The sequence below is a fragment of the Camelina sativa genome, chromosome 8, assembly GCF_000633955.1.
Source record: "Camelina sativa cultivar DH55 chromosome 8, Cs, whole genome shotgun sequence".
Taxonomy (NCBI): domain Eukaryota; kingdom Viridiplantae; phylum Streptophyta; class Magnoliopsida; order Brassicales; family Brassicaceae; genus Camelina; species Camelina sativa.
The window spans coordinates 26,419,469-26,431,995 of record NC_025692.1 but is presented as its reverse complement, the minus strand read 5'-3'; the positions used below and the strand labels follow the sequence as shown (position 1 = coordinate 26,431,995).

General features: G+C 34.6%; 3 protein-coding genes and 1 long non-coding RNA gene across 5 annotated transcripts; 2 read left to right on the top strand and 2 right to left on the bottom strand.

The window, feature by feature from the left end:
- LOC104708775 lies at nt 182-1,642 on the bottom strand. Of its 2 annotated transcripts, none has more exons than XR_754826.1 (2): nt 737-1,642; nt 182-418 (listed from the first exon to the last, which is right to left on the bottom strand). It is a non-coding gene; the product is annotated as an uncharacterized LOC104708775 (long non-coding RNA). The 2 variants fall into 2 exon arrangements; XR_754827.1 differs by having other exon boundaries at nt 794-1,642.
- On the top strand, nt 2,291-7,818 carry LOC104708774 (exocyst complex component EXO70A1). Its single transcript, XM_010425397.2, has 12 exons — nt 2,291-2,616; nt 2,784-2,879; nt 3,569-3,774; nt 4,222-4,452; nt 5,122-5,260; nt 5,338-5,550; nt 6,189-6,394; nt 6,495-6,695; nt 6,787-6,886; nt 6,981-7,081; nt 7,171-7,317; nt 7,424-7,818. Exons 1-12 carry the CDS (start codon nt 2,458-2,460, stop codon nt 7,545-7,547), a joined length of 1,923 nt encoding a protein of 640 aa, XP_010423699.1. The 5' UTR covers nt 2,291-2,457; the 3' UTR covers nt 7,548-7,818.
- Nucleotides 9,138-9,828, top strand: LOC109126013. The gene has a single exon (XM_019228989.1). The coding sequence runs from the start codon at nt 9,448-9,450 to the stop codon at nt 9,778-9,780; it is 333 nt and encodes a 110-aa protein (XP_019084534.1). The 5' UTR covers nt 9,138-9,447; the 3' UTR covers nt 9,781-9,828.
- Nucleotides 10,149-10,661, bottom strand: LOC109125987 (MATH domain and coiled-coil domain-containing protein At2g42465-like). The gene has a single exon (XM_019228851.1). It carries the CDS (start codon nt 10,608-10,610, stop codon nt 10,149-10,151), a length of 462 nt encoding a protein of 153 aa, XP_019084396.1. The 5' UTR covers nt 10,611-10,661.

Here is a 12,527-nt window from a genome sequence, read left to right as displayed (position 1 = left end):
TACAGACAAAACAAGATTCCCTTAAACCAAACCAAGACAAGAAGACAGCTAGATTAACAAACAAAAAGTTTATAATTGGGTCTTACTAAAAAAAGTGAATCATCAAGAAACTAAAATTGTTTCAGTGGCAAGTATGATCATTAATAAAGATCACATCAAACGTAAATCTGAGACCTTTTTGCTCGAGAATTCAAAGAGAGAAACACAAGTTACCAATAGTAGGAGCAAGATCTTCAACGGAGTTGGAAATGAAGCTGACAAGCAAACTGCTTTTACCAACACCAGAATCACCAATCAACAAGATCTTAAACGACAGATCGTATCCACTTTGTCCAGAAGAAGATCCCATTTTTCTAAAAAAAACACCAGATTTGCTTAATCTCTCTCTCTCTCTCTCTCCCTCTCTCTCTCAATCGATCTGTAAATCTTAGAAGAACAAAATCAAATCCTACTACTAAAAAGAAGCAAACTTTTTGGAAAATAAAAAATATGAATCTAGTAAGCTGCTGTAATGATGATTAATTGATAATGATAATGATGATGATGATGATGATGCTTCGTCGTTGATAATTACATCTATCTGCTGCACATTACTTTCTACTTTATAAGTAGAGCAATCTAAAGAAGAAGAAAAAAAAAGGGAGAATTTTTATTTGCCTCTGTGTGTATTGATGTTTAGATTATAATAATAAAAGAAATGTGATGAAGAAATTGGAAGAAGATTTTTATTCTTTACCGAGAAAGAGAGGAGAGGAGAAAGAGATTTATGGAAGAAGACAAAGACACAGCAAACCTGAGACAGTAACGTTTGGTTGTTCTTTGCTTTCTTCTCTCCGACACTTTACTTCACTAAAACGTCTCTGTTTTGGTTCCCAGGTTCTTTTGTCGACGTGTGTGTGTTAGCGTTTTGAAATCGCGGCTGCGAGATTGCCATTGCATTATCAATAAAGAGATTTTTTTTTTGTTTGCTTGTTTTGCTTTGATTGGTGGTAGTCATTAGTCAACAAGACAACATCAACAACAACCATTGTGGTTGGCTAAACGTATTTGGTGGATCAGCAAAACGGTTGGTTTTTTTTTTTTCTTGGCGGTTTGTAAAAGCGGTTCAAGTTGACGGTAGCAAAAGGCGATTGAACACCTATGTTTTACAATACCATCTAAAATAGTAGGTTGAATTATTATTTTCTAAAAACTACAATAGTCATCGATGGAACCAATTATATTGTAAGTAATGGAATCATTTCAATATACACTTTCAAGGTCAACTTTTTTTTTATAGAAAAGTCACAAATACTAGTTGGTTTCCCAAAGTAACGTTATAGAGTCGGCGATTGATGGATTGTGGGAGCCAAACATAGCCTTCGCCTCCGCTGTCAGCCGAGCCCCTTCAAAACCCCACCTCTGGCTGGTGCAAAAGTTCATGCGCATAGTCAAAGACTCAAAGTGCGTGTGCTTCCACGCTCCGATTGTGACGTCACTTAACGGTGCCTTTTTTTTTTTTTGTCGTCACACTAAAAAAGGTTCCTATGCTTTGCTTTAGTTCAACTTATAGGAAGATAGAACTCTTTTGCCGAAATTGACCCACCAAAGTGCCACCCAAGTTTGAGTATCATCTACAGCTTCGTGACTTCGTCTAACAATCCTTTTCTCTTCTCTTTTTTTTGGTTCAACAAATAGTTTGAAACTTTCAAACCTTAAAAAAAGATTTTAAAAAGTTAATGTCAAACCTTTACTAAAGAAAAAAAAACACAAATACTGTCAGTTGTATTTTTATTTGATCTGTTTCGTATGTTATTATAAATTAGAACTTGTCTCTTCTCTTGACATTTTCTCTAAGAAAATAAATTTAAATCTGTATGTTAATGTTTCTCAAATGGATTATATATGTAGTTTGTGGGCTAAAATGCCAGCTTTGTGTTGGCAGCAGTGTTTAATGGGCTGTTTTGTATTTGGGCCATAGCCTTTTATTTTGTGGGCCAGAGTCCCTTTATTAGATAGATATGTCAACACTGCTGCTATACATTAATGTTGTCCACACCACAAAATTTGGACTTTCTAAAGAAAAATTATACGAGAGAATTATTATGGTTAGTATATCTGCCTTATATTAAATTGGAAATAATTACATGACTGGTTAGTGGAAAAACAAAATTTTATCAAAATTTAATTATTCTATAATTTTTGTTATAACAAAAAAAAATTAAAACAGAGGTCAATATATATATATATATATATTTTAAGAGAATGTTGAAAAAACTCTGGTTTTAAGTTAAAAGGGGAAATAAATAAAAAAGCGTCGTAGCTGGATTTTGTACCGGCTCGTCGGGCTCTGTCACCACCAAATCAAACCGAGTCGTAACTTCTTCGTCTCTCTTTCTTTCTTCTCTCCAACTTCCATTATCGAATTCGAAGGCGACGAGTCAAGTATTCTCTCCAGTGTTTTGGATTTTCGTAACCATGGCTGTAGATAGCAGAATGGATCTGCTAAGCGAAAGAGCTGTGTTGATGAGAGAATCTCTTCAGAAGAGTCAAACCATCACCGATAATGTTGTTTCTATCCTCGGCTCTTTCGATAGTCGTCTCTCTGCTCTTGAAACGGCTATGCGTCCCACTCAGGTCTGTATTTAGTTAGCGTTTCTTCTCTGATTGTTTTTATATCCAGATCTGGAATTTAACATATCTATCTCTCTCTCTCTCTCTCTCTATCTATGGAGTTTTTTTTTTTGCTGAGACTTGATCGGATTTTGGTTTGACTGTTTGTGTTTTTTTTTGAAATCTCTCAGATTAGAACGCATGCTATAAGGAAAGCTCATGAGAATATTGATAGGACTCTTAAGGCTGCTGAGGTTATTTTGTCTCAATTCGATCTCCTTCGTCAGGTTTGTTGCTTCCCCCNCCCCCCCCATTTATGTGAGAGATTTCATTCATTTGATTGTATTCAGATCGATCGTTATAAATAGATAGTTCTCGAGCAGAGGTTGGATCCGTATGTTATTCACCAAGTTCATTAGTCTCACTCTCAACAGTTTTTTTTTTAGCATAGGTTAGATGTACTATTTTTAGCCAACCTTGGTTCAATTCTTGTCATTGCTAGTCAAGGATATGACTTGGCACAATACTTTTCATGCTACTACACTCTTTTCAGCTATCATTTGGTGGAATAACTGGTCTTTAGAAATGATATCTTCTATATTTAGTGTTTATAACATCCAAGTGAATTAGGATGCTGATTTTTTTCCGGGGGAACTTATTTTTCGTCTGTGAGAGGTCATTGTATGGATTTCAAACTCTTAGAAACCCTAAGTTTGTTGTTTTTAGCTCTTACTTTACATATCTATGTCATTATGTGATCCATGGTTATTAAGGATGATATTGTAGGCTGGAAGCTCTACCGGATCCCTGCATGATATCTTTTCCTTCTGGCCTCTCTTCTGTATTAAAAAATTCATAGTCAAATTATGATGGTCTACATTGAGAATGCATGCATTTTTGGTTGCTATTTCTGAGTTACTTTGTTTTTTTGTAACAAAAAAAACAATCTCTGATTATGCTCTCAATTCATTTCTAGGCAGAGACTAAAGTACTTAAGGGGCCACATGAGGACCTGGAAAGTTATCTGGATGCCATAGCTCAACTGCGAAAAATTATTCGTTATTTTATGAGCAACAAAAGCTTTAAGAGTAGCGATGGAGTTCTCAACCATGCAAATAGCTTGCTTGCTAAAGCACAGTCTAAGCTGGAGGAAGAGTTTAAGCAGTTGCTAGCTTCTTACAGGTTCGGGCTTCTGTGCCTAATAAGAGTTTCTGAAGAAAAAATGACAGAATTACTTTTTCCATATATATCTTGCATGCTATTACCAGGACTCCTACCCTCCTGTCACTTCAGGGAACATAGCTAACTGTCGATGTTATGTACTCTTTCTAGTTAGTTTTCAGGAAATATACTTATGAGGATCTTACTTCTTTACCTCCCTTGTCAGTAACTAAAAACATTTTTAGCTCGAGAAAAAGGCATTATCTTAGAATGACGATTTTTCCCGAATTATCGGATTTGTTAATATGTACGAGTGTTCCAGACAACTGGTTTTAAATGGAAAAAATGCTGTAGCCATCTCTTTCTAGGATAATCATAACCTTTCCCAGTCTAAGTTAATAGACATTTTCAGTTATCTTATTCATCTTGTCCTCATTATCCTTTTCGATTTGTCTCTGTTATAATCAGTAAAGCCGTGGAGCCTGATCGCCTTTTTGATGGCCTTCCCAACTCACTGAGACCATCCTCAGACGGTGATGGAGGTGGAAAACCACACGGCGCACATCACAACGATGAATCGGAAACTGCTTCTTATACACTTCCAATCCTCATTCCATCAAGGGTATTGCCACTTTTGCATGATTTGGCACAGCAAATGGTTCAGGCTGGTCACCAACAACAGTTGCTACAAATTTATAGGTGAACTTTTGATTCTTGGTCAGAAATGTTTTCTGAAGAGATCCAAACTGTTTGGCTGTGATGTGCACTACACTGTTTTTGCTTACCTGATCTGAAAAAATGATTGCTAGATGCATTGCTATTTGTCTCATACGTGTTATGCATTGGATCAGCTTTGTTTTTTTCTTCCATATGATATATGTGATACTGCAACTACTACTATTGTCAAATTTAAGCAGTGGATTGCATAATCTACTGGCATTTTCCCTATACATGTTTAAGATGCATTTGTGTGTTTTAAAATTTGTCTTTAATCTCCTTCTGTTCAATCTTTTGTGCTTTTTCAGTGAAACACGTTCTTTTGTCTTGGATGAAAGCCTAAAGAAATTGGGAGTTGAAAANTGAAGCAAACTGTTTGGCTGTGATGTGCACTACACTGTTTTTGCTTACCTGATCTGAAAAAATGGTTGCTAGATGCAGTGCTATTTGTCTCATAAGTGTAATGCATTGGATCAGCTTTGTCTTTTTTTTTCCATATGATATATGTGATGCTGCAACTACTACTATTGTCAAATTTAAGCAGTGATTTGCATAATCTACTGGCATTTTTCCTATACATATTTAAGATGCATTTGTGTGTTTTGAATTTGTCTTTAATCTCCTTCTGTTCAATCTTTTGTGCTTTTTCAGTGAAACACGTTCTTTTGTCTTGGATGAAAGCCTAAAGAAATTGGGAGTTGAAAAACTTAGCAAAGAGGATGTTCAGAGGATGCAGTGGGAAGTTTTGGAGGCCAAAATTGGAAATTGGATCCATTTCATGCGCATTGCTGTAAGAACGCGAGTTAAAGTTCGGTATATTTTTAATATGTTTTTTTGACCCTTAACTCCTGATATAATTTTCAACAGGTTAAATTACTCTTTGCTGGAGAAAGGCAAGTATGTGACCAGATATTTCGAGGCTTCGATTCTCTTAGTGATCAGTGTTTTGCCGAAGTTACAGTGAGCAGTGTCTCAATGCTACTTAGCTTTGGGGATGCTATAGCCAGGAGCAAGAGATCTCCAGAAAAGTTGTTTGTACTCTTAGACATGTATGAGATAATGCGGGAGCTTCATACAGAGGTAATCATTTTCTCATTGTTGCTTAATATAATTATGTCGCCATACATTTACTGAAAATGAGAAATTATTCTGTAATGTCAGCTTTTGGTGGATTTTTCTGATTTTTAGACTGTACAGTTTTCAGTACTACGAACTTCCGTACATGCTTGATTCACCTTCAAATCTGTATTTCATTTGTATAAAGCTAGTGATATGAAATATTAGAATACAGGATGATGCAGACGTGTACTTTTCTTTTATTATCACATAATGATTTACCAGATTTAAGACATAAAGTTCAGTTTACATAGTTATGCATAGAGTTCACCACTTACTTCTTAGAGATGTCAACATAGCTGCTTTATTTACTTGAGTAATATTTGGAAATTATTGTCTTTAACGTTTTTCTAACCATGTGGAGTTTCTGTGATCGGATTTGTTTTGAGCATTGATTACATGTATTTTCCTACTTAAATCTACACCACAATTAACAGCATGGCACACACAGAAAAAAACGTTGTGATACTTATGTGGTTGAAGTTTGCTATCTAGGACTACATATAGTGTGAATAAATTGATTACCTGTTAATTTTTGTGCTACATTGTATGGATAACATTAGATGGTACCACAACCTCATGAAATTTATGTCCATGGACAGATTGAGACTATTTTCAAAGGTAAAGCTTGCCTTGAAATTAGAGATTCTGCTACGGGCTTGACAAAGCGGTTGGCGCAAACTGCTCAGGAAACGTTTGGTGATTTCGAAGAAGCTGTTGAGAAAGATGCTACAAAGACTGCTGTTCTAGATGGAACTGTCCACCCACTAACAAGCTATGTCATCAATTATGTGAAGTTCTTATTCGAGTAAGTACATCATACATGTCGATTTGATTAGGACTAGCCCAACTAATTGCTTTGAATCTCTTTCTTCTTCCACACTTTAATTGATGATCTTTGGTGCCAGCTACCAAACAACATTGAAGCAACTCTTCTTGGAATTTGGAAATGGAGATGACTCAAATTCGCAGCTAGCATCCGTAACAATGCGGATAATGCAGGCACTTCAAAACAACTTGGACGGAAAATCAAAACAGTACAAAGATCCTGCATTGACACACTTGTTCTTGATGAACAACATTCACTACATGGTCAGATCTGTGCGAAGGTATGTTTAGTTTCACGTTTTTAAAGACTGATCAGGACTTAACTAAAAAGAAAAACCGACACTCAGATTTCTCTGTATCATAACTTTTCAGGTCAGAAGCCAAGGATTTGTTAGGCGATGATTGGGTTCAAAGACATAGGCGTATCGTTCAGCAACATGCAAATCAATACAAAAGGATTGCCTGGACAAAGGTTCTTTCTATTTGTCTAACTATATAAATAAATCCGAATATATAAAAAATGTTCATTATATTGTGATTAAGAAACTTTTATATGTATCTGGTAGATATTACAATCCTCATCGGCGCAAGGTTTAACAACATCTGGGGGAGGAAGTTTAGAGGGAGGAAATAGCAGTGGAGTTTCAAGAGGATTATTAAAAGAGAGGTAAGGCTTAAACAGCTAAAATCAACAGTAACTGGTGACATGTTTAAGTGGTAATGATGAATTGTTTAACTTTTTAAAAATGGAAACAGGTTCAAGATGTTTAATATGCAGTTTGATGAGTTGCACCAGAGACAATCTCAATGGACAGTTCCAGACACAGAGTTAAGAGAGTCACTAAGACTTGCTGTTGCTGAAGTATTATTGCCTGCTTACAGATCATTCCTCAAACGCTTTGGGTAAAATTCTCCTTTTCTCTCTTTTATATACGAAAGCATTTTTAGAAAACATATTTGATCGAAATGTAGAAAACCCTAATGAGATATAAACCGATGATCGGTGTAGGCCTTTGGTTGAGAGTGGGAAGAATCCTCAAAAATACATAAAGTATACAGCTGAAGATCTTGAAAGATTGTTGGGTGAGTTGTTTGAAGGAAAGTCTATGAATGAACAACAACCACGCCGGTAAAAAAAAACAGCTGAAGGATAAAGATGATGAAAAACCTATCGTGTAAGGTAAATTTCTATCAAATCTTACCTTGCATGATTAAGGTTCGTTGCCATTGTATATGGAGTGTCCACTATTCGATTTTGTATTCTACTATTCTTTGGTTACGGAATGTGAAAATGTTTATTTTTAGCAACTCTTAAAGTGTGTAAATTACTTGAGACAGAGTTTATTTCTTTTTGTGTTACGTTCACGTTTTGAAAGAATCATAAGCAAAATTTTTAAAATAAAAGAAAGTATGCAGTGAAGGAGCTAACTGATTAGTGATTACTATTAATAAGTTGCTTTGAGACGATTCTCTGGTAGCTGTGATACGATAGGTCGAGCCAATAATTTTTGTCTAAACATCTAAACTAAAATCATGGGGACAAGAATTTCTCATTCGGACCAAATCTATTAATTTTTCTTTATGGATTTTGGCGATTAAATCAGTTTGTTGTCTAGTGGTTTCTAATCGCAACATGTCTTCATTTTGGCATTATCACTCTAATTAATCAACTTAACAATTAATTAACCAGCTCCACCACACTTTATTAGTTACCTAACTATCATATTCGATTAATCTGTCAAAAACATATCTAATCATTAAGCACCTGATTCCTTTTCGTTGTTATGAACTTATGATGCTCCATATTGTAGATGCAGCCTTGATCTATTAACCATTTAATTATATATGAATTTTGGTTTTATAATTTTCTTTTCTGTTAAGCCCTAAACAATTTGAAAAAGAAAACAAAATTGACGCTAAACAGTAATCACCTTTCAAATGTCCCATAAGGCGATAATCAACCAGTACTTCAAGAAAATTCGTTTGGAACAAACCGCAAAATATAATAGTCCAGGATACTATGCATTATGCAAAACAACCCCCAAATAATGTTTTAACCATAAGAAACCGACCACAAACCTTGTTATTGAGCGGGACAAGACAAATAGAGCTCTACCGACGCACATACTTAAATCAAAAAGCGAGAAAGACATATGATTTATTAGTAAAGTAAAAGAGTGATGAGATGAGCTTGTTGTTTAAAACACACATGTTTGGTAATGGCATATTCCTTTTAGAAGATCCAAATTCTCCCAACATCTTTACATGGACTTCCCCATTTCCATCATCTCCTTCCACTTTATTCCCTAAAAATAATACTTTTGATTTATTTCAATGTCATCTTTACACCAATGAGAAATCTTACTTTTATTCGCCTTTACACCAATAGTATACCTATTTTTCTTTTTCTTTTTAATTTTCTATTTATTTATACTTACAATAATTTATAGAACCAAATACTTTGAATTCATGTGGTTTTACGTACAAATATATTCTTCAAAAAATAGTTTACATGTCTGTATTCCATATATATAATAATATACAAAATACATGTTATATTTGTATTCACTTTTGGGTACAGTTTAGAAAAAAACAAAATAATCAATCATCAACAGACACGGGGTACAGTGGTTACACTGAGTTTATTAATTATTATAGAGAAAGTTATTTTAAAGGAAAAATGGAGAAAACACTATAGCTTATTGCATTGAGTGTTTTCAACCTCTCGTTTAATTTGTCTCCATGACCAAAGACAAAGAGAGAAGCCATAAAAACCCTAACAACATCCATTGTTGAAACTCTCTTTGGCACAACAACCATACACACAAAATATGGCCATCCCCTAAAGAAAGTGAAGCTGAAGAACCCTCTGAAACAATCAGAAGATCTTACCAAGAAAGGGTTTTGAGAGGTTCAAGTTTCTCTTTAGGGGATGGCCCCAAACACAAAGAGTGCTCACAAAAGGTAAGAAGTATAAATCTCTTGGAGATTATTATGATCAAGAAATTGTGTTTATTTGTGGGTGTTGTCTGAATGATCCTCATCGATATTATCATTATCATTGTCTATATGGTGATGATGATGATGATGATGAGGATTGTGTATGAATGGAGCGATGAAGATTGCATGAAGGTTGATGAAGACAAGCTTGATGTGTCTTTTATTATCCCTCGTTTGGGCAACTTCGATCCTTTGGCAAGCTTCGGTTCCCCTCGGAATCAGCAGATTATTATTATTTCACTACCTTACTATCTCTCTTTTTGTCTATGTTTCCTTGTTTACTTTGTTGTCTTTAATTTCGTCATGTTTGTGTTGAGTGTGTGTGTGTGTGATGCACCATTCAGGTGTGTTCCTATCTGTGTGTGAGGAATAAAAGAATATTCGGTTTCTTATTTCTAAAACCAAACTTCTATCTTTCCCATCTTTCTTTAATAAGTGTCTTCAAAAAATTATTTAGCAAAAATACTTTTACGCTGGCCCATTTTTAGCCCATTAATACTCCAATTATACGAGTATATCTGTATGATTATGATTTAAGAACTATGAACAAAACCAAGCCAAGAGAGCCCTAGTTAAACCGTGTCTGGCAAGACATTAAAAACTCGAATAAAAAAAACTAGAAAACAATCCTAATAATAAAATAAATAAAAAAGAAAACGAAAGATTAGATAACCCTAAAAAAGTTGTTGTATTATCTGAATAATAAATTAAAGTATCGAAGAAAATTAAAAGGTTTAGGCCAAGTGTATCCAGCTTGGTTGCTTCTTCAATTTCTTTTTCTCGTTTTTCCTCTCAACTTTGAGATCAGACATGGTCATCACCAGTTTCTTGACCTCTAATTTGAGTTCCACGATCCGTTCTTCAGAAGTCTTCTTCTCCGAGGAGACCTTGTCAAACTTAGAATGCAACCAGTCGAGTTTAAAACCGACTTGTGTCAGATCATGCAAATCCTTAGAGGCTTTGGTCAATTCAGCTTCGGTGAGATAACCAAGAGGCGTGTGGTAAAGTATCCCGATGGTGCGGCAGAGGAGGTTCATGTATGTATTCCTGAGACTTTGGTTTTGCACTTTAACATTATCTGTAGTCTCTGGATACGTCTGAAAAATCCACTTTGCTAACGTGATGTTAGAAGCATCAATGACGAAACCATTGACTCTGATCTTTTTTCGTCTATGCAACTGAAATTGGTTCCCCATCACTTGGCTTTTGGAGTCGGTATAGCTATGGAAGTCTCAGAGAAAAGTTTGTTTTTTTTCTACATGAGTTGATATGTTTCTAGAACTACCTCTCGTTATATATATATAGAGGCAGCAAAAGAAGCCTATAAAATCGGAATCGAGTTTGTTAATTTTTTTTAGATATTAAAATGGGTTTGGCTTTACTTGAAAATAAGATAAAATCATATAAATTTTTTAAACTAGGTATTAGTGAAAAAAAAAAATAGGTTTAGTTGGCAACCTTACAAAATAACGTATAATCACGGAAAATTAAAAGAAAATAGAATCACGAAATTAAATAAACGAGATCAAGATACTGAATTTACCTGAACATTCGCAGTGAATCTTATACTTAATTATTATTTTTCTGAAACTTCTCAAATTTATCCTACTAATTAGTAGACTATTATAAAAAGGTGCGATTGCTAGATGAGCTGTAATAATTAACTCATGGGCAGTGACAATTAACACAAATATACATGCTCATTAATTGGGTCAATTTATACTTCATATGTGAACCAAACTGCCTAGATGATCTAGTCTAGCACTAACCTACTACCATTGGCCATTGGCCATTGGGTGAATCTTGGCATCTTGCTATTAAGTATACCACAAATTAGTAACACGTTCAACTTTGTGTATAGTAGATTAACATACTAAAACTATTAAAAAAAAATGTAAATAGATATTAAAGAAATAAGAGAATTAAATGGAAATCCAAAAACCGCAAGTACATGGTTTTCATAGATGAAAACTTGAAAACCTACAAAATCATGTTTGGCTAATAAAAAGCAATAAATGTAAAGAAAAAGTAGGAGTATATATATTCATGTCTTGCCGCAGAAGAAAATGAGCCGTAAGGAACTATGGGTTCTTCAACTTGGCCTTCTCCTTTTCCAACCCAGCTTTGACATCAGACATCATCACCTCAAGTTTCTTGACTTGTTTTTCAAGTTCCCCGATCCGAACTTCAGAGGCACGATGGTTCTTCCTGTCAAAGCAAACCTTCCAAAGCTTCAACCTTAATCATTGCAGATTGAAACCGACTTGAGTCAGATCAGACAAGTCCTTGGAAGCCTTGCTTAATTCAGACTCGGAGAGATCATGTGGAGGCTTGTGGTAAAGTGTATTAATGATGCCTAAGAGAAGGTTCATGTACGTTGTCCTGAGTTGCTGGTTTTGCAATTTAAAATTCACAGCAGTTTCTGGATGGTGCTGAAAAATCCAATGCATTAACTTCACCTGCGAAGGATCAACAATGAAGTCATGGACAATATTTTTACTTTGTGTCTCCATTTGGTTCCCCATTTGTATTCTTCGATATTAATTGGTATGCGCCTTCAAGAAGAGACCAGACCACAATGGAGATTTCTAGAACGAAGTTTGTTTGATTCTTTGCATGGCTACTGCTAAGTGCTCACTGCTCACAACTCCTATTTTATATAGTAGCAAATAAAAATGAAAACTTTGCAGTTTCTAGATAAAATCGAATCTAATTTAGTGAATCTTCGTTTTAATTTCGTGAAACTATCTAACAATAAACAAGATTTCATATCTAGTCAATGATTTTTTAGATTTGTTAATTTTTTTTTTTTTTTTTGAGCGAGAAGCTATGAAGTACAAGAATATTTTGGGTTTGATAGTGGTTTAAATCGAATCTCTATTTTGGTACAACGAGAAAGAGTTTACTATATATGGTCAAATACGTGGGGGAAAAAGATATAGAAAAAAATTTTGGCTTTAAATTTTCCGAAATGAAGGAATTGTTGGATTTATCACTTTAATGGATTATTGGAAAAGTTGCAATGTAATATTTGCTGCTTGGTGGGCTGCAATAAACCCATAAAAAAAAAAAAAAAAAAAAAAAAAAAAAAAAAAAAAAAAAAAAAAAAAAAA

Excerpts from the sequence above, each read along its gene's own strand:
- LOC109125987 (XM_019228851.1), bottom strand. The coding sequence starts at position 10,610 with ATGGGGAACCAATTTCAGTTGCATAGACGAAAAAAGATCAGAGTCAAT.
- LOC104708774 (XM_010425397.2), top strand. The coding sequence starts at position 2,458 with ATGGCTGTAGATAGCAGAATGGATCTGCTAAGCGAAAGAGCTGTGTTG. Across the intron at positions 5,261-5,337 it reads TCCATTTCATGCGCATTGCT|GTTAAATTACTCTTTGCTGG; the intron begins GTAAGAACGCGA and ends AATTTTCAACAG. Across the intron at positions 5,551-6,188 it reads TGCGGGAGCTTCATACAGAG|ATTGAGACTATTTTCAAAGG; the intron begins GTAATCATTTTC and ends GTCCATGGACAG.
- LOC109126013 (XM_019228989.1), top strand. The coding sequence starts at position 9,448 with ATGATCCTCATCGATATTATCATTATCATTGTCTATATGGTGATGATG.